Raw genomic sequence first — 22,748 nt, forward strand, 5'->3', positions numbered from 1 at the left:
GCTAACAATCATATATTTCTATAGTCCTTCTTGTTTTTATAGGAGGCATCTGAGCTTGCGAATATATATATATATATATATATATATATATATTATATATATATATATACTATATATATATATATATATATGCATGCTCATATGCGATTGTACAGTATAACCAATAAAACTATTCCTGCCAAACAATAATTTTCAGGGTTTGTTTTTGTCCGTTCTTTCAAAGTACTTTATGTCTGATCAATTGAGCTGAATAAAACTGATTGTTTACTTTTATAGTGGTAAAACCTGGAAAAGAGTTTTATGTCTCTTAATATTAGTGTAAATTAAATAGAAAATATTTTGTTCTGAAATGTATTTTAAATGTAAGCACTTGTAAGTGTTTTGGTCCTCTAAAACTTCACTAACTGAAGACAAGACTAGATTATACACTGGCTGCCTACAGGAGTTTTTATCTAAAAAAATTCTGAAGTTAAAAAAATGACAAAAGCATACTGTACAACTAAATGTGATCTTCCTACAGAAACAGAAAGAACTGATATTTTGCGAGGGCTATAAACATTATTAAAGCATAACTAATTTTAAAGAAACATTACAAACAAATGAGAGATTGTACATATTATGAAAATAAATTACAGAACAATTATGTAACCCTCTATTGGCAATCCTATATATATATAAAAAAAAACAAAAAAACAAAAAAAAAAACAAGCACTGCTGGGATAGTAAACAAGGTATTTTTTGTTTTAGTGTCTGGCTATCCTATGTTAGCACATAGATTAGCAGTTATTTGTTTTATTTGGCATATCCTTAGTCCGATATTTAGAATGTTATACAGCAAGATCTGACCATCTACTTTGACGGTACAAGATCTTTTATGGCTGGTTCTCTGTTTAAATATGTGGCCCAATATACCAAGTTAAAGGATCCAAATAAAACCGGGAATAATATTCTGGACATTCTATCGATTTTGCTTACACTGTTGAATGTCTTCTTGGCTTCCTGTGGTTTTGCTTCTGGCTTTGCCTTGTTCGGATCTGCTGTGGCACTTTTTGAAATGGTGGGCAGTACAGAGTCCTTGGTGATATTTGGTGCATAGTTAGCGACAGCTACTGCATATGCATTGTTTTTCTTAATGATGGAGGCTTTTTCTTTTTTCTGTGAAAACAAATGAAGAGCAGTGGTTTTGAAAGGTCATTTTTGTGGCATTCATTATAGTCAGAATTGATATATACAAACGGAGCAGTGTTAATAACACTGTAACACAAATTTTGTTCCTGGGTAGTAAGTGTTATTTCCTAATTGCTTATGCCTCAAAAGTATAGAAAATGGCTATTATCCCCCACAAACTTTGCTTTTGTGACCAGGACAGTGACATTTTGAAATTTACCTATTTCCAATGAGAAAACGGTCTTTTCGTTCATATAAAGTCAGAAAAAAACAACATATGAATCCAAATTAACATGGATTTATACTAAAGTAATACAAAAATGACTACAAAAGATTTAGAAGTGGGTAGTTTTTCGAGATTTACGATTATACTGTAAATCACTTTCACGAATCAGCCCCCAAATGTAGTCACCCATCATGTTCTCGTTATACTGTCCTTGGTAGCGGCGTTCAAAGTCCAGTATATCCTGGTGGAAGCGCTCGCCTTGCTCCTCCGAGTACGCTCCCATGTTCTCCTTGAATTGATCAAGATGAGCATCAAGGATATGGACTTTGAGGGACATCCTACAGCCCATTGTTCCATAGTTCTTCTCCAGAGTCTCAACCAGCTCCACATAGTTTTCGGCCTTGTGATTGCCCAGGAAGCCCCGAACCACTGCAACAAAGCTGTTCCAAGCCGCTTTCTCCTTGCCAGTGAGCTTCTTGGGGAATTCATTACACTCCAGGATCTTCTTTATCTGTGGTCCGACGAAGACACCGGCTTTGACCTTTGCCTCAGACAGCTTAGGGAAGAAGTCTTGAAGGTACTTGAAGGCTGCGTACTCCTTATCTAGAGCTCTGACAAATTGTTTCATAAGGCCCAATTTGATGTGCAGTGGTGGCATCAGCACCTTCCGGGAGTCCACCAGTGGCTCCCACTTGACGTTGTTCCTCCCCACAGAGAACTCGGTCTGCTGTGGCCAGTCCCGCCTGTGGTAGTGCGCCTTGATGTCCCTGCTGTCCCAAAGGCAAAGATAGCAGGGAAACTTCGTAAAACCGCCTTGGAGACCCATCAGGAATGCCACCATTGCAGCCTCTTGATGCCATCTCAGAAAAATGCAGATATGTATCCACTTAGGCAGCTGGAACTAAACTGAACTGGTGGGCTTAAGGCCCCTGTATTTATACTACTATTTATATTACTGGAAAGTTCTAGAAGTTACTCCAAGTTTACTCAGCACTGAATCTATCTGGAATGTTCTGGAAAATAGGTACATTTCAAAATATCACTGTCCTGGTCACAAAAGCAAAGTTTGTGGGGAATAATAGCCATTTTCTATACTTTTGAGGCATAAGAAATTAGGAAATAACACTTACTACCCAGGAACCAAAAAAAAAAAAAAATGTTACACGGTGTAATCATTGATGGGAGAGGATAAGGCTAAGGCATCAATCTAAATATAACAAGTGTCACACCTGAGGTCAGTTATAGCATAATCATAATGCCTACATTTTATGAGACATCAACCCTGGTATCCAATGAAAGTGTGTGACTTTTCCAAATGGACTAATAGCCTAAATTAATCATTCTCATCTGCACGTTCAAGCTGCATCCGAGTCTGGAAAACTCAAATTAACCTCATGAGAAAAACAGATCATAGGGGTTCAGGTTAATTGAATGTGCTCCTGCTTGGTTGACAGCGTGAACGATGCAAATCATGTGTGCTTACATTACTGTCACAGTACTATAGAACTTATACATGAATATCATCTAGTGTAACTGAACATTCTGAACATGTAATGTTCTTGCCACCCCTGCAGCCTAATTACATTTAGTTTTTCTCTGGCATTAAATACCACTTTTCATTAGGCAGGGCCTTTCGTATTTGACTTTTTTTCCTTTAATAAATAATAGGTGTCTTCTTTTTTAATCATGTGAAATGTTTTAAAGTTATCTTTAAAAAGTGTTAATGATTTAATAGCATTTTTTAAAAGTATTTTAGCTATTGAAGGGGGCACAGAATATATTATGTTGCTGGTAAAAATTTAATTAATTAATTTAGCCTTAAGGGGTAGGCTATTTTTGTTTTTCACTTGCAGTATCCTTTTTCTCCGATGGTTTCACAAGCCCAGTCTGGCCTTGGACTTCCTGAGTGCCAATATAGGTCTGTAAAACCAGCTGTATTGTGTATAGTATATATTTGTAACTGGGATATCCTGACCTCTTTACAAAGTGACCCTTTAGAGAATACTGTTTATAAGCACGGTAGTAATTTAGTAATATGGTAAACTGTTACTGACATAGTTAGTTATGGCAACATGACAGGACAATGTGACAATTTACAAAAGGTATGCAAACTGTACAGAGGGTTCAAAGTGTGATATTCGTATAAATTCCCACAGTGCTGTGGTCGAAAGAAATTGTTTGGCTAGCACGCAGTTATGCATGCTCAATACCTTTCTTGATTACACTTAAGCATAATGAAAATCAGGAAAGGGTTACAATGTGATTATTCATATTCCTAGATTATGCTATGTAGCACCACACTGTAAAACTCAAGGGAAATCATGTTTTGTTTCACTTCCATAATAGGGCATATACCAATGAAGATGAACTTAAGTTCAGGTCACTGACACGTTAAGTGTAAACGCCAGGGGAAATTCATTTAAATTTGCTACCACGTCATCATTTAGATACTCAGGAAAATACAGCTGGTTGTTTATCATTATGCTATAAAGACCAAGGATAATCTGTCTCTGTTTTTTGCCACTCTGTAGAAAAGGATCTGCTTCAGTTCACTGACACACAAGTATAACCACCAAGGAAAATCTGTGTGTATTTGCTGCGATGATGTAGTATAAACCCCAAGGTACCATGCTTCTGTGTATCCCTGTGATACAGTGCAAGCACAAAGGAAAATCAGTTTCAGTTCACTGGTACATATCAATGGCCAGATCTCTATGCAGTAGAGGACTTCAGAGGTCCAAATTAATTAACCCGACCGCAAACCAACAATTATTTACCCGACCCGATGTAAAATTCTTGTTATTAGACCTGGATCCGACCCGGCCCGAGAAAACAGTGGCAGGCTTTTCCTTTCCCCAGCTTAGTATATGCACTGACTAGATACAGTATTAAAGCAATGGGTTTTTATCCAGTTAACCGGGAAATCTGGCTGAACTACAGACAGTGTTTATTCCTCGTAAATGCATGATTTTATTACAAACTTAACACAACAGCAAATGGAATTGCGATGTCAGATTTGCGCTTTGCAAAACAAGCTTGGTCCACAATAACAACAAATGATTCCCACACCGCATTCAAAATGGGTCAGGTTGTATTTATTTTTTTTTTGCATGGAAGCATTATGTTTACGAGACTTCAGCAGTGCAAATCCAGTTTGTGACGTAACCTTGCGTAACTTTATACTATAACTGAAGTCTGCGTCAAGCAATCCTTTATTAGCAAGCTTCTTTGACCAAATGGAACAAAAAAGAATACAGTTGAGGTGTTTAAAGACCGTTTCATTCGGTGTTTTTTTTTTTTGTTTTTTTTTAAACATTTCAGATTATTGCCATTTGCAATGAATACATAACAAAGCCCTTTTTTACACTGTCTTTTGTTGTCTTCGTCATTGGTCATTGGATAGCTGATTGCTTTGTCATAGATTGTTCCCCTTAGCAATAGGATGCAATTCATTATACACTAGCTTAAGTATCATCTATCATGAGTATAATAGTCGGGAAGCAAACAAAGTGTTCTCTTTGCTGAACTATTCTCAAAGACGGAGTTGACCACCAGACACAATGGCCCCGCCAGTTTTAACAGTTCGAAACTTGCTATCTCCGCCAGTTTTAACCCGACACTTATCCCAATGTTTTTTTTTTTTTCCGCCACAAAATCAAACACTTTTCTGAGGGTTTCTGATAGTCGGAATGGGTGTAATTAACATAAAAAGTGGCGGAAACACTGTTTTGTATTTAAATGGGAAATCTGCATGTAAATGACGCAAATGACAGGTTTCACGTCATCAGCAGTTCCGAAAATAGCAGATCCTGAGGAACAAGGCAATCCTTCAGCAAGAAGTGCCAAAGTGAGGCATCCTGTAATAAAAATAAACATTTATTCAAAGCCAAAAGAATGACTACAATGTGATCAAATGAATAAATGTAATTCCAAAACATTGTTTTTAATAATAATAATAATAATAATAATAATAATAATAATAATAATAATAATAATAATAATAATAAACAGTTTAAAATCTAGACACTTTAGCTATTTTACATGCATGCAATAACATCTTTTCAATCATTTCATTAAAATAAAAGTGAATCTGAGCATTTCCGATTGATGTGGAATTAATCACTTAAAATAATTCAAACTGGCTAGTAGGCCTGTTGTTTATGTTTTGGTAAACCTGCAATAATCTCACAAAAATAATTAAGTCAAAAATATCTGATGATGTGGGTAAAATATCAAATCAAGAGTTAAACGTACACTGTCGATGGTATTGTTTTTTCTCCAGTTAACAAGTTGATATTGACAATTTCACATAGGCTGTTTATCACAATTGACATGAATGCAATGGATGCTGACCCCTCTCCACCTTCCTGAAAGTGTAAGCTTACACATTTAACCTGTTTAGGACAATTTGAAACAAGTGGAACTCTTTTAGACGGAAAAGACTCATGATCCCTTTTGAGTTTTGCACGGGGGTATGCTAATTAGGTACCCACTTCATTTGCATAACGTTCCCTGAACTGTCAGAATTGAGGTTTCTGGCCATTTCTGATTTTGGGATGGATCACTAAACACAGTCGAAAAGCTACAATTCCGCCAAAAAAAGCCCTTTCTGACCGTCAAACACTTTGCTTTTCTGGGCCAATATGAACCAATAAATAAAAAAAAATTAACATTTAATACTTGTCACGACATACGTGCATCAACATATGAAATAAACAGAATAAGAGAGAAGCAATGGGCAACTGTATGTTGATAAACTATAATAATAAAAAGCCAAACTAAATTAATACAGCACCTTCGCATGTTAATAAATGCAGCAGCAGCTCTAGATTAAATCATGAGTATGGCCATAAAAGCACAAGAGATCTGCTGTCACGCTTTTCAGTTTTTGCTTGTACATTGCCCCAGTGGCTGAGAACCAGAGACCTCCTGGTTACAATCTTGTTTGACCACACAGCCTCCTATCAAGACATGCACACAATTATTTAACAGAATGGTGAAGCAGCTCACCAGAAAGGAAAACACCAGCAACTCCGCGACTTGTGTCCGATTTTTTCAAACTCTTGAGGAATTTACAGCTTTTTTATAGCAAGAGAAACAGCAGTGCGTTCGCCGTTTGTTTACATGCCATTCTGTACTGAGGAGGTGCACCCATGGAAATCAGAATATAAAACGAGGCAATGAAAAATGACGGTGGTTCTGGAAAGATTTAATAAACCAGTCACTTTGAAACCATTTGAATTTAAGTTTAAGGATGAGTTATCAGGTTACAAAACAGTACAGTTGTGAATGAATCTTTATCGATGCCAAAAAGGCGTTCTTTTAAGCGAAGTTCCTGTTCCTTTAGGCGAAGCATTTACAATGGGAAAAATCTGTTTCACCACAAAGGTGTTCTCTTAGCAGGTGTTTCTATACACAGAGATTACTTATCAAAAAAGTCACGTTTGTCCCAAAATATGTATTAAATTAGCTTTGCTGTATTATTGCTGCTGTCTACTGACAGCACTAGGCTTGAGCAAATTAATTGAGCAAGATTTGTTTTAAAGTACAAAAACATTTTGACTGGATCATTTTTATATCATTAACATAAAGTGCTGGTATTTTAGCTCCATTAGTAGACTATAAGGATCAGATTTGCTAAAAGCTACAGTTCTGTAGCAAAACATGTACATATCCTTCAGATGAGACGTGACTCTGCAGCAGCAGTTGCATAGACCAACCCTAGTATCTGTCTCTTTGGATAAAAGCATCTGCTAAATGTCTAATATAATAATAATAATAATAATAATAATAATAATAATAATAATAATAATAATAATAATAATATATAGAATGAAAAATGTTCAACAATTACCAGTAATACAGCCATAAAGGCGCACAACCTTCTTGGAAACCCAGTTTAAGAAAGCTGTATGATATGAGAAGTCATGCAAGGCCAGATGTAAACATTTAAATATACTCTCCTGCATTTTAATATTAATTAGGTTATTGCATTTGAAACGACAATTTCTCTGGCTAAAAAAAAAAAAAAAAAAAAAAAAGGTGAGACTTATTTTTCTTTTTCCACGGAAATTGCCCCACTGTTAATACCCAGTAATACACTCCCGAGAACAAAAACAAAACAAACAGAATTGCAGTTCTGATAATTGGTACGTTATAAAACAAATAGATCCAACTTACCGTCCACACATTTCACCATTTACTAGTGTTCAGTATAAAACAACCCCTGCTTATTCTTATTATGGTGAAAAGTTTGGTTTAGGTCCAGCTGATTCTGTAAGGTTATTAGACACCCTGCAATAATACAGATTTTGACATAGGGGTTTGGGCTTTTTTTTGAGGAATTGTTGATTACAATAAGAGTTTTGCTTCTGCATTTCACAAATGCTGTACTTATTTATAAGACATTACAACTAGTCAAAGGTTATTAGTCTCATGATCGTTATAAGTGTTAGATCTGAATTGCAGAAAATAACCGTGTAGCTCTCAATGAGCAGTACATTATTTATCCAGCTTAGGGAAGATGGGCCTTATACATATGTCAAGTTTTAAGCTTAGCATTCTCAGGGGAATTAACTCACCTTGCTATTGGCCAATCTCCCATATTTAAAGCCTCCTTTCTGCCTCACACATGTATTTTTCTATGTACTTTGTTTATAAAGTACTGATTTCCATTGACCCTTGGAGTCTGTTTAAGTGGAGTACGCCTGTATTATATATTATTTGGTCTCAGACTGTTCTCTTATGTTTCCATGCTGTAATCCCTTTATACAATCTCTTTGTTCTGTGTATCACTGGAACATTTTTAACAATAACACATATCGGGGTCTCTTTTAATGTCCTAAACATCGATAGACCTTTAACCCTGTATTAATCCCAGTGTTGTGTTTATTGACCACTGTATTGACACCAGTTAATACAATAAAGTACAGTGACATAGAATGTTTACTAGTTTAGGGCTATTCCTTGAAATTGAGTCTTATTCAACCTTGTTACTGTATGTTTTACATTTTACACTAATCCCAACATGATACACGATGCTTGTCAATACATGGTATTATGGTGAATCACACCAGAATTTTCCTTACAGGGGGCTCAGGTTAACCTGCCAAGTAGCAGAAGTCCAGTAAATATTAATGAACAAAACCAGAGTCTGGATGAGAGTGTGAGCATCAATCCCATTCTCTACTGAGATGCGCCGACTGTGATGCACTGCCAGTAGTGCTAATTCAGCCAGTCGGTTTTCCTCCATAGTTGAGCGTGTATAGCTCTTAATTCGCCAGAAAGTGCTGAAGGATCTCTCTGCCTTAGCAGTTGATACCGGCAGCGTAGCCACAATTCTCAGTAGCTGGGCGATATTCGGATAGATTGTGGCATTACAGTGCACCAGTGTTTCCATTGCATTCTGTGGCATTTCTTCTGCTGGTACATTTGCCCATTTGAAGTACCACCTGTCTGCTTCAGCAGCAACCATAGCGGACTGTGAGACATCTGACTGAGATACCTACAATGATATCAAATGATTGTCTCAGGAGAAGTGCAAAAGTTACTGCGCCTTAAAAACAAACCCATACAACAAATGTATATTACAGGAGCGCGAGTCCCAATCAGCACATGGCAAACAAGTTGGGATCCACTCATTCAAAAGCCAAAGATACAAAAAAAAAAATAATTTAAACTTTTAGACAACAAATGTTCAGATTTTAGAGCAAGAGCAGATGCACAATAAATGCAAACAGAACAAATTCCATTGTTACAAAGAGCAGGTCCATCTCAACTTGTTTATAAAATGACCATCACCATCTTTCACACTATAGTAAAATTAAATCATATTTCTGTTCCTAACTCCTGTGAATATATTCTTTAACAAAGCCCATTTGAAAATTAGTAACAACACTGTATGCAATACCTAATCTCTTACCTGAACTGGCTCCATTATTGATTCGTCAGGAGAATCAGCCAGGTGTTTAGGCAACAAGCACCAGTGCTTTCCATCTGTCTTGTGTAAATCCGCAAAATGGTTGGTCAATTCAGAGATCACAAAGTTGAGACATGGCACAAAGACTGATTGCCAAAATGTTCTGGCTCTTCTATTGGGTAGTTGCTGTAATGTTTTTGTATATCAGCTCTTCAAGTATGCTAACTGTTTTGGTAAAGGTGGATCTAAATACTCTTTCATGGTTATCTCATTTTTTACATGGAGAACTTCTATTAACTGATTAGCAGCAACAATGTCTAGGTTTGTTTTCTGTAGTATGCTGGGCAATGGCAGCATAACACTCAAAATGCTTTCTATGAATGTCATGGTGACAATAGATTGAATATTGCTCATGGCACAGAACAATGTTTGAGCTTTGAGTGCAGCTTCCCCATGTGGCATGCTTTTCATTTCCTCTAGGGCATCAGTAACAGCTGTCAATCGTTCCACAAATACAACCATAATGTCATTGTCCTCTACCCACCGGGTTTCGCACATGGGCTTGAGTCTTGAGTGGACAGCAGCACAATAGTGATGCAAGTAGCTGGAAGTGCTGCTGCACTACTGATTCCAAATTTAAGACATGATTGCAGCAGTGCATGTACATAGCTAATGGGTATTTCTCTTTGATTTTTGTTTGAACAACACAGAAAATGCGCTCATTGCACTGGCTCCATTATAACCTTGTGCCTGGAGATTTTCAAGTTTTTCAGCTGCTGAAGAATTACAGAAGCTAAGCCGGAGCTGGTTGTATCCTCCACGTGAATGTAGGTTAAAGAATCCTCAACTGGTTTTCTTGTGAACATAGTGTACAGAGATACGCAGCTGCTCCTTTTGGGATAAGTCTGTTGTTTCGTCAGTGAACACCAAAAGAACTCTGCTCTCAAAACATCTGCAGCAATTTGTTGTTGAATTTCATGGCCCATAGCTGCTATTATTTCATTTTGAATTTTCTAGCTCAGGCATGATGTATTTCCCGGAGTGGATTGAAAGTTTTGCTTGACTTTCTCCTCTCTGCTCCAGCTAAACGAAGACCCAATGCAGCTCAGAAGGTTCCTTTGTTGACAGTTGAAATTATCCAAAATCTCCAGCCCCCTAAGCCCACCCCTTCATTGCACCCCTGTTATGAATTTAAATGGTCCAGCCATCTTAAAGCAGCAAGACTTTCATTTCACCAACAGTACATGGTTGCCACCCCAGTATTTGCTCCTTATACTTTGAATAACAGCCTCTTCCAGACATACACCTTTTTTCATTTCTTTTTTTATTCTTGTCACACCTGAATGCAGATATTTTTTCCAGTTTAAATCCCATAACACTTTACCTACTCTTTGTGTTCCTCTGACTACCCAGAGGAAACACACATTATAAAGCTCCACTCTGTGAAATGATTCTGTTTGTGCCTGTCGGCTTTAAACCTCATCCAGGCAGGTTGAGTACATTGGATTCACCAGCACATGTTTTTAGAGGTAGCGTTGTCAGATTTGTAGTTAAAAGTCAATTTCCAAGTTCTATATAAGTATCTGCTGTGGATATCCAGTTCAGAAAGTACACCTCTTTTTTTTTTTTGTTTAGAACTTTACAAAACTACTGATATTAAAATATTTATTGAAGCTGCTGCAGATGCTACATTATCTACCCTTCTATCTGTTTCCCATGATCAAACTGAGTCTCTGATAAGCCTCGAAATCAAATTATGTTCTATTTATCCTAAAAATAAATAAACATTTGCAGTACTTTAATGATCTGCCACAATGCATATTAATCTGACTGGGGAACACTATGTATTGCTCTCCTGCACATCCAAGCTATAAACATAAAATGCCAAGGCTGGAAGTAATTAACTTTGTAATTAACATACACACTCCTACAAAAACACCAAACAGTAATAAAGAATACCGATAATAATGAAAACCAAGTCAACCCAGGCTTTATGCTCAAAGAAGAACAGCGATTCATATGTTAATGACATTGGAACTGACCCTCATCAGAGCCAGGGGAGATGAGTAGTCCAGGTTCACATGAAAGGAAATGCACTTGACAATTTGCTTATAAAAATAAAGGAAAGCCAGTTGGAATGAAGTAACCACATTATCCAAATAATTTTGGTTCCTTTCAAAACATTGCTCCCATGTGTGCTAGGGCTAGCGTATTGAAATGGTCTTAAATAAAAGGAACTTGCCATACCTAAATGAAGCCCCAGGACAGCTCAGCTGGATTTGCTGTCTTGCATTAGATATGAGTGCATTGTTCATATTTGTTAACCAACTGCAATTAATTTATTTATTATTGATTTTGCTGCTTTTAAGTACAGTGTGTATTTCTGCACACTGCATGCTATGAGTAGATGGTCTTCATCATGTACATAGAATTTGAAGGTCTTTGGATATGCAAAAGGTACATTTGCATTTCTCCATTTACTCTACCAGTGTAAGTTTTTTAGATATTAAGAAACTTGCCGTTTTGACTGAGAAAGGGTAAATTATCAGTGAGAAACCTTCGGCCACACATTAACCCTTTTAACATATTTTTGTTGCATTATATACTTTGAAACAATATTCCAACACAAGTATCTCAACAATTTTACAATTTACTTTAAATTTAAACAAGACATTTGTTGTGGCTCTGCCTCTGATTTTGAATAATAATCATCCTCTGATCCTATGCAGTGCTGTCGGTTGTTATCATAGATATAGACTGCATGCTTAACTGGTGGCATGCATAAAAATGCTTTATACTACTGCATAAAACACTGGCATCTGCACTGCCTTCAATAGTAACCATCTCTAGGGCTACTAATTGCTCCATTCTTGGGAACACCAAATTCTGTTTTACAAAAATGGCCAATTCCGTTTGTTGCCAAGTTTCATCAACGTATTAATAATTAAATATGGCATTTGAACATAAATATAATGTTGGTAGTTAAAATAAGTACATTTAATAAATATTACCACACTTTTTTTTTTTTTTTTTTTTTTTTTTCCAATCAGACTCGTGTTGCTGTAATAGTAAGTAAAGCACCTGAAGACACTTCAAACCTGTCATAATGTTTATAAATATCACTTGGCTCATTGCTGGCATTAAAAAAAAAAAAAAAAAAAAAAAAAAAAAAAAAAGGGAAACCTAAGAATTATATTAAACAGTTCAGAAAACCACATTTCCAGCACAATTGTGAGAATCATATTTACAGTCTTCCACTAACATAGTAGTTCAGTCTACAAATAAAGGTATTTTAAAAAGACATGTTTAGCTTATTGCTGGCATTTACAATAACAATAAAAAATATAAAAGTTTAGCAACAGTCCAGCAATGTCATGTGAGAGTAATCCTATGTACAGTCCAGCAATGTCATGTGAGAGTAATCCTATGTACAGTCCAGCAATGTCATGTGAGAGTAATCCTATGTACAGTCCAGCTATGTCATGTGAGAGTAATCCTATGTACAGTACTCCACAAATTAAGTTCAGTGTTTTACTAGCATTATAATAACCAAGATAAAATATTTAACAGTGATAAAGGCATGTTGACTGACTGGTTGCTCTAAAACACGTTCACTGCTATGTATTACCCAATTGTAATTTAAATAGCGCTCCTTTTCATGTAAACGCATAATCCTCTCAATTGTTTCTTTCCTAATTATGTAGTGTTATTTGCAAGATTTAAAGAGGCGTGTCTCCTGACAGAATGTCTTTATGAAACCAACGGTGTGTAGTGTAGTGACTGCATCCTTTACACAGTAAAGTGATCAATTTCCTTTAAGGATTGTACAGCTAGAAAATAGTTTTAAGCTCATTTCTTCGTCGTCAGAAAATATAATTTAATTTTTAAAAAATGCTAATTATAGCTTCATTAAATGCAGGTAGCGTTGAAAGAAATAAACTAAACAATAATGAAATACGCAATTAATTTAGCTTGCTTACTTCGGGAAAGCTCCGCCTTGAGCGCAGTACCTTAGGTCTTAGTTTTTCAGCATAGAAGAATGCAGTGCTTTGCCATTGTTGCCATCACTGGCTTCTTCTACTGTAGCATTATGAAACCAGTCTATTTGACAGCTGTCTAACACAGTACACCTGCAGGTTCATTTGAAACAGACAAAGTTTAAAGAGAATGTGACAGGATAGCTTCGTGGTGACGTCAGACCCGGAAGAGAATAGATACACAGATAGTACTGGGGTATGAAAAGCGCTGGGGCGCATTTTAATTATTAAAAAAACAAAGGGTTTTAACAAAACAAAACACAAAATAAACAGCACGATGGCCAAAACAAATAGACAAACAAAACAGACACGAAACAAAACAAAACAAGTATCATGCTGGTGTATAATCAGCACATGTAGCAATTTTTATATTTAAGCTTTTTGTTTCTCTTTCACTCATGTCTCGTTCCGCCTCTGAACACACCCGCCTTGATCAGCCAAAGCTGCAGGTTTTTATATTGATGCGGCTGTCCTCAAACTGACAATCAATTAGCCAGTGTGAAGACAGCCACATTCTGTACCAGTACTTTCTAGCAGGGAAGGTTTTTAACTCCTTCCCTGCCAAACAAAACATCAACAATAACTACATAATACGTTTTGAATAATAACACAAATGCAAAATAATACAAATACACACAGGGGCGGGGTGCACCATGTAACAGAGAGAACATGCTGTTAAATCCCAGCCACAACATAACTGCAGCAGAATTATTGTATTTTAGTTACCATGTCTTCAGCATCCACAGTATAATGTGACACACAAGCTGCAGTTGATTTTTCCATCACTACAAAATGTGTTGCCACAGCGGTTTCCACCATGTTTTCACCAAGTCTCAAGGAATGTAAGTAAATATCAAAGTACCTACACCAGTTTACTACATCTACCAGCCTTTAGCTGTACATACAAGTAAAATACATTGATCTGCGCAGCATGCATAGGACTTCTAGCATAGCATTCTGTACTTGCATATAATTTAATGACATTGGTCTGTAAAATACAATGATCAAACACCTTGAAAAGTTTGAAGCATTTTACTGTGCTTCATACATTTACAATGTATGACCAAGAATAATTGTATTGCTTGGGTGAATAAAAAAAGGTTATACTTTACCTTATCGTTCACTACACTTTTACCATCCCAGGCCCATCCACGCTTTGTAAAGTAATTCACTGTGGCAAATTCTATCAACGCAGAGAAGACAAAGGCATAACACACAGCTATGAACCAGTCCATGGCTGTTGCGTAAGCCACTTTAGGCAGGGAATTGCGAGCGCTGATACTCAGAGTTGTCATCGTCAGCACAGTTGTTACTCCTGAGGAAGGTAAACAGATGAAGGAACATAAAATATTTAATATAAAATACTTCTATTTTCTTTTCATTCTTGTTTTCTAAGCTATAAAATATATTTATTTTGGTAAAATAGTTCAAGCCAAAGGCATTGGGACCAGTTATATTTGATGCATTTATATTTCAGCCTTCAGTATTTTATAAACAACCAAACAATGACATGTCCTCAGATCTCTTTTAAAGGTCATTCATTTGCTTGTCATCTGTTCCTTACAGTACACGTGTAAAACACAACACAGTATATACTGAACATCCAAACTGGTGAACTCATTATAAAACAACACTGAAGCACATATGCTGTTGCTTTACAAAATGCATATTTTTAGCTTCAAACTCAAGCTCTTCAAAGGCTTACCATTATGTAGTCATTTGTCCCAGTTTACATACTTTCCACATTCAACTCCTTTTAATTGACTTTGACTAGTTAGTAGAAAAAATGTAAACAGTACATATAACTGAAAAAGTATACACAAGTGGTAGCATGGATTAGAAAAAAAAAGATGAGATATGAGAGAAAATTATTATGTGCACATGTAGTTTTTTTTTAGCTACAGTTTATCACCATTCACATATGAATAAAATGACTACTTTAGTAGTAAACCTACAGTATATTACTAGTATTGTTTTGTCAAGTGTAGGAATACATCAACCAGCCTGTTAGGGAGGGTTCCCCTGCCATGTTGTTCACTGCATTAAAGAAATACAGAGGTAGGCACAAAGGAAAAGCTTTTGTGTGGATTAATCAAATACAGTGCTCCCTCATTATAAGGTGGCTATAAGCGTATTATAAGGCAGTATGGTCATGACTCCCATTTGCCCCATAATTCCATTAAACTAACTCTTAATATAGGAAGAAACATACATTGCAAGACCTTCTACCTATATATCCCTACATAGTGCACTGTATGTGCAGAAGGAGAAAACAGCAGGGTGGGCTGCTAGCCTGTATAATACTAGACCTAGTTCATGGTTTAAAACAACATCGCTGGTGCTCCAGAGAACACATTGGTCCAGAATTTGAACACCCTCGAACAAGCCCTTTAGGAGCTCGTACAAAGTTCCTTTTCAACTACAAAATGTTATCCGTTACCGAATCGGTATTTGGCTCCTGCAGCCGCGCCCCCGCACCCTAGGGCATATAGGGGCTGTGCGCACTGATATCTGCACCATTTTACAATCCTGAAGAAGGAGTCAGATAAGTACTTGGTTACTTTTATATCTGTTTTATCACATTATATGTTAATTTTTGCTTCTAGCATTATACAAGCGTGTGATAATATTAGTTTTTGTTTTGTATTACTGGTTTGGTTGAGAAACTTTGTTTCATTTCTCCCTGTATTTCCTTCTGTCATTTTTCATCCATTATCTGTTATGCGGTGTGTCCAGTTTGAATAATATTCTCCATTGTTACTCCTTACCAGAAGAAAAAGGACTTGTATTGGCAAGCTGAAGTGAATAAACAAAAGTATATGAAATGTTTAGTCCTTGTCTGATTTAGAATAATTGTTTACGCTTGGCTACAGCTATTGTATGACGGTTAGGTGTCTCCTACAGTGAATACCATTGATCACTGTCATTTGTAGTGCACGTAAAATTGGATTGTCACTGAATGACTTCAATTCCAAATCCAACACATCACTCTCATTCAGGAATGACAGACTTGGCATGCAAGACACAATAGGAAATGTACATGATTACTTTCCAAAAAGCAAACTCTGTGCAAAGTCTAGTGCTGCCTTTTAACTGTGTATTTACTCAGAATCTTTTCATGATGTAAACATAGTGTAAATAAAATGCACATAGCAAGTCATTTATGATTATGTCATGTCATATTCTTTTGGATCTGCTGAATGGTCTTCTGTGTTGTAAATTTCACTTTAGGTGACTCATGATCTGCAATTGCTTTAACAAATTCACACTCTGATTATCTGCATGACAATTTATCTAGTCTTGGCTATTAATTGAATCTATAAACAAGAAAAGTTGCAGAAGGAGAAATGACACACACATTTTTTTTTTTTTTATTCTGACTTTAATGAGGCTGGGACAAAGTGCTGAATTTTAATTCATACACTGACAACTAACAGGGACAATCCATACATTAGCCACAGGGCATACACGATTATGTTTTAAAAAAAATAAAAGAGGCTTCTTTTTAGATACTGTATCGTGTTTAATATCTATATCTATATTATATAGATAATATATATATATAAGAGTGCATATATATATATATTCAAACTTATATTCTATATTATATATAATATGTATGTTTTATCCTCTACTTGGAACAAAACCTTTAAAATGTCAACTAAATGTACCATTTTAACTCCAGTAATGGAGGAGAAGGAGGTATTTTTTGCTTGGAGTTCAGTGGAGTTGATCATAAACAAGATTTACACTTGGGGCAATGTCAGCTAAGTAACATCAGGCTCAGATGCTGTTCCACAAATTAAGGAGATGAAGGGGTTGATTTGGTGTATTTTTGCCTTGTTACACGTCCCTGGTTTCAACCTAGAACAGTGCATTCCCCTGACAGAACAGCTTTATTAATCACATCTCAGGGGGTCTTGTGAGGCAAACACAGGTAAACACATCTCTAATCTCTCTAGAGGCAACTTTCTCTCAACCATGGCTTTTGAAGTAATGCAAATAATAAATGTTTATAAACTTGCAACTTATTTATGTAAAATGTACATTTTATTTTTAAATGACTATTCCTGAACTCCTGAAAGGAGCAAGTTTCAGCACTAAAGACTTGAGACCTGTTTATCCCTGTCGATGGTACATTACAGCATGGCCAGCAGCAATGAGGTTTGTTGCACTGCTTCATCAATTTGCTTCAACCCTTCCCTGGAGGGACCAACCATGTAGGAAGTGAGAGTCGTTCAGACTCCATATCCAGCCAATCTTTGCTCTCTCTGGGAGACTGCCAGCATGCCAGCAAGATGCCACTTGACCCCTGTTGGTTTTATGTGATGTGAAAATACTGAGATCATAGAACTTATTTCATAAAGGCCCCTCATCAGCCACCAGATCAACATGACTTTCAATCTCTACTGACTTTCTCAAGACTTCAACCAATAACCTAGTGGTCAAAGGCTTCGTACCTTTCACAATGATTACCCTTAACAATGATGATCAGAAAACAAATAGTAGTATGCAGAACACAGACAAACACCCGCTAAACGGACATTGTCTTAATTAGATACAATATGTTCACTTGAAATAAAGAACATATATTAGGATCACGGTGAGAGTAGTGCCTATGGCACTGAAGCTTGTTGCTCTAATGGAATCACTGATATCATAGGAACTCCAGTTCAGTGATGAAACCAAATTACTTTTTATACCAAAACACAATCCTCTGCCAACTGAAGGGGTACTGACATCCTTAAGATGGAAGGTTTGGCTTATACAGAGAGGCATCATTCGTATTTGCACTAAGGAAACACATAAGTTCAACTGCTCAATAAATTACTCTGAATCAGTATCTTTAGAATAAATAGAATAAATAAAATAGAATAAATAATTCATAAATCCTGTTAACATCATTTATTGAATCTAAGTGTATTTATTGTCATCTCATTGAAGAGCTCCCACTAGTTTGTGTGGGTGTGATTGAAATGTTCTGATTCCTTGTTTATTTTATATTTTTTTTTATTTTTGTTTCTGAATAAAAAGCATCTTATAAAACTAAAGGAGTAGCGACTAACCCAGTGGTCCTCAAAGTGGTGCCCGCAGGCAAATTCGTGCCCGCGGCAGCTGTGCTTAAATTATGGGTCGGGAACACATTTCTGGCGGATCGTAGCGTGGGGAAAATAAAGCTTTAAAATGTTTTCCAGCAAAAGCTTCACAGCAGTCTGTTGATAGTGCTGCTCGCTTATGCCGTGCTTATATGTACTCTGCAATACGATCAACCAACTGAATATCTGCATTGTCTCTGCGGTAGCCCAATCATAAGTTATCTGGGTGGGACATAAACTGTGTCTGTTTCAGTGGCAGGTACTGACAGTGAGTTTAACCAATAAGACAGTCATATATTTGCCAAGTTTTACGCACCTGTCCAATCATAAGAAAAAAGAGGCCGTTCACAGTATTCTGCATGAAAATTGAAGGCGAGTGAGTACCCAATGGAAAAGTGAAAGATCTGACAGCTGTCCAATCATTTGTGAGGTGGATGTTAAAATGCAGAGTAAGCACTGAATTCCGCCGACTTATTGAGAAAAATAATATATTTCAGTATATAGAATTTAATTTTCTCTCTATATATTTTTTTAATTTCACCAGACAAAGGAAACACCGTACTTGATTTAGTTACGAATCGACTTTCTCTGAATAATAGTACTGGAGACGAGCGATCTTTAAAACAGAGTAGTGTTGACAAATTTTCCAAATTGAAACAAAGCGAGACGCTATCTATCCTCTTATTTTAGTTTATTCATGGTTATCTGTGTAAACACCCTATTTAAAAATATATGCATTGCATATTTAATATAAATTATTTAAAAAATGAGCGCACCATGCAAGACTTGGCCTTATCAGAGTGAGCTAAGAATAACTCTCACTAAAACTCATATATTATATGTTGTGGGAAGGCAGTGTTTAAGTCAGTGTGCCCGCAAACCGCCAAGTAAGATCAATTTATGCCTGTGCCGAAATTACTTTGAGGACCACTGGGCTAACCTGTGTATCGCAGGTTATGGAGTTTAGGTTATGGTTATCAATAGTTAGATCATAACAGAAAAAAATTAAGTGGTGCATAGAACTTCTTTCAGTCAACAATACCACTGGAGAGTATATAAAATAGACATTCACTACATACTGCCTGCTCATGTACATAGTGATTAATATCCATCTGTGACGGAAAGATGAGTTCTGGTGATGAATCTTCCTCCCGACCTGTGAGGGCGCTAAAGAACAGGAGGAGAAGTATCTGGAAGGGCTGGCCTGACAGTTTGTTTCCGGGTCAGGGAAGGGGGTCAGCCTGGAGAGAAGCGCAACTCTGTTGTAAGACCGTATTGATTTGAAAGGTAAATGAGAGGCAGCTGCAAGTAATAAGGCAGCTGCAACCGTTTATCTCGATATCATGCGGGATTACATATAGGGGCCAAGGTAACGCTGATCTCCTCCTTCGTTTGGGTTAACGTTAGGAGAGAAAGACGGAGAGAGGAGCTCTCAGAGAGTATTTGTGAAGAGTGTTGTATGTGCTGTGTGTTATTTTCTGTCTGTCTGTAATTGTCTGTCTTTGTCGCGCTAATAGACAGTTAACGCACATCTCCGGAGCTGTCGAAAGGAGAGCTATCCGGAGCACCACTGCACTGAGCACCTGCACGTTTTCGATCACCCAGGACTGGTGACCGTACCGTTGTTTTTGTTCGGGACTGTGCCCTTGTTTTCATTATCCCCGTGCTTTACACATTGTTGTGTATTGCCGGGGATTTATTATTTTTGACGGTCGCCAGACCTGGAAAAGAGCAATAAAGCACTTATTCACTGAATCACTGTTGTCTGTTCATCACTCCTGCACTGCATCACCGCGACATCTGTTCCCCTTACCAACCACTTTGCCACACCATCTTAAGTGGGTTTTTTCAAAAAACATGTCAAACGCATCCATGTCAAATCCAATTTTGCCTTATAATAATTTTTAGAAGGGAAAACAAAATCATCAGTAAACTGAGAGCAATTAAATTAAACCTGTGCAAAGTGAAATCCCATGTGTGATCACCTGACAATTGGTCTTTTATAAAATATATCGTAACAATCCCTTGCGAAAAGACCTCTGACTTCCAGGTCAATAGCCACACAACTCATGCATATTCTTTATTATTATTATTATTATTATTATTATAATAATATAATAATAATTAATAATAATTAATAATATTATTAATAATAATAAATATATATAATATTATAATAATATATATAATAATATGTCCAATACCAATAAAGTGTTTTATATCTACTGTTCTTAGTTTGTTTAAGCAGTTGAGCTATGGTGAACAGAAACAGTTCTAAAGTACAGTGCCGTGAAAAAGTATTTGCCACTTTCTGATTTTCTGCATTTTTGCACATTTTTCACATTGAATTTGGTCAGATCTTTTTATGGGTTGTAGTAGTATACAGAGGGAGTCTGAGAGACAAAATGACACCAAAGTTTGGTGCTTCTTTCATTTGTTTGGTGTGCAAGGTAACCAAACCTGCAATCTTTATGTGTGAAAAAGTTATTGCCCCCCTAGTTAACTCAACCCAATTAAAGGGGTAGTTAGGGTCAGCTGTTTGAATACTTTGGTTAACAATCAGCCCTGATTTGGGCCAGCCCTGCCCAATATAAATCTGACTAACTTTGGCCCTTACCATCAGAGTGAAGTTGTCAGCACACAGGTTCTAGAGGCACATCATGCCGATCAAAAGAAATTCCTGAAGACCTCTGGAAAAAAGGTTTTTGATGCCTATCAGTCTGGAAAGGGATACAAAGTCATTTCTAAGGCTCTGGGGCTCCACTAAACCACAGTCAGAGCCACACTGTCCAAATGGAGAAAGTTTGGGACATTAGTGAATCTTCCCAGGAGTGGCCGTCCTGCCAAAATCTCTCCAACAGCAAGGCGTAAAATCATCCAGGAAGTCACAAAGAACCCTAGAACAACATCCAGGGATCTGCAGACCTCTCTCGCCTCGGCTAAGGTCAGTGTTCATGACTCCACCATCAGAAAGACACTGAGCAAAAATGGGATTCATGGCAGAGTAGCAAGGCGGAAATCACTGCTCACTAAGAAGAACATGAATGCTCGTCTCAAGTTTGCTAAAAAGCACCTGGATGATCCTCAAAAGTTCTCGAACAATGTTCTTTGGACAGATGAGTCAAAAGTGGAACTTTTTGGCCAACGTGGGCCCCGTTATGTCTGTTGAAAACTAAACACTGTATTCCACAGTAAGAACTTCATACCAACAGTCAAGCGTGGTGGTGGTAGTGTCATGATTTGGGGATGCTTTTCTGCATCAGTACGTGGATGACTTGCCATCATTGAAGGAACCATTAATTCTTCTGTAACAGAAAATGGATCTACAGAGAATGAATCTACAGGAGAATGTAAGGCCAAGCAGAAGCTTAAGCACAGCTGGGTCATGCAGCAAGACAACGATCCGAAACACACAAGCAAGTCTACATCATAATGGCTGAAGAACAAGAAATTTAAAGTTTTGGAATGGCCTAGTCAAAGTCCAGACCTAAACCCCATTGAGATGTTCTGCCAGGACCTGAAATGAACAGTTTATGCAAGAAAACGCACAAAAGTCACCTAGTTGAAGCAGTTCTGCATGAAGGAGTGGGCCAAAATTCCTCCAGGGCGCTGTGAGACTGATCAATAACTACAAAGCGTTTGGTTGCAGATATTGCTGCTAAAGGTGGCGTAACCAGTTATTAAGGGGGCAATTACTTTTTCACACAGGGGGATTGGGTGTTGCATAACTTTAATAAATAAATGAAATAAGTATCAAAATTTTGTGTTATTTGTTCACTCAGGGTCCCTTTTATGTAATATTAGATTTTGGTTGAAGATGTGTCAAAAAAATATGCAAAAAAGCATAAAATCAGACAGGGGCAAATACTTTTTCACGGCACTGTAAATGCTAGTGTAAAGGTTACGTCATCGGCAACAGAGAGTTCTAGTAACGTGATTTCATCCCAAGTTCCAAAGCCTGCCCAGCCATCTGCCAGTGGAATCTTTTCTAAGAAAACAAAGTTGTGAATGAGTCAGCACAGTGATTCTTTTTTTAAATATGGTTTCATAAATTGTGCTAAAGCAAATCAAGATCCAAAGCCCCCATGTGTTATTTGCTGCGAGGTGCTTGTAAACGAGAGTTTAAAGACATCAAAGTTAAAAAGACATTCAGAAAAGAAGCACAGGGAACTAGCAAATAAACCTCTTAAATATCTCCAAAGGAAGCAACAGGAATTAAAATTATCAGCACGTGTTCTCAGCCGGACAACTACTTTGAATGATAAGGCGCTACTAGCATCATATTTGGACATTAAAAGTCATAT

The 22,748-nt window shown here is 37.0% G+C and overlaps 1 protein-coding gene across 1 annotated transcript in view; it reads right to left on the reverse strand.

The window, feature by feature from the left end:
* Window positions 1-720: 720 nt before the first annotated feature.
* Window positions 721-22,748, reverse strand: part of LOC121324194 (gamma-aminobutyric acid receptor subunit alpha-2) — a 73,438-nt gene continuing 51,410 nt past the window's right edge. Inside the window, exons 9-10 of the mRNA XM_041265783.1 lie at window positions 14,461-14,663; window positions 721-1,155 (exon numbers count right to left, since the gene is read on the reverse strand). Of these exons, the coding sequence (XP_041121717.1) occupies window positions 850-1,155; window positions 14,461-14,663 (509 nt within the window). The 3' untranslated portion in view covers window positions 721-849. The remainder of the gene's footprint in view (window positions 1,156-14,460; window positions 14,664-22,748) is intronic.

This window comes from Polyodon spathula, chromosome 1 (assembly GCF_017654505.1).
Source record: "Polyodon spathula isolate WHYD16114869_AA chromosome 1, ASM1765450v1, whole genome shotgun sequence".
Taxonomy (NCBI): Eukaryota; Metazoa; Chordata; class Actinopteri; order Acipenseriformes; family Polyodontidae; genus Polyodon; species Polyodon spathula.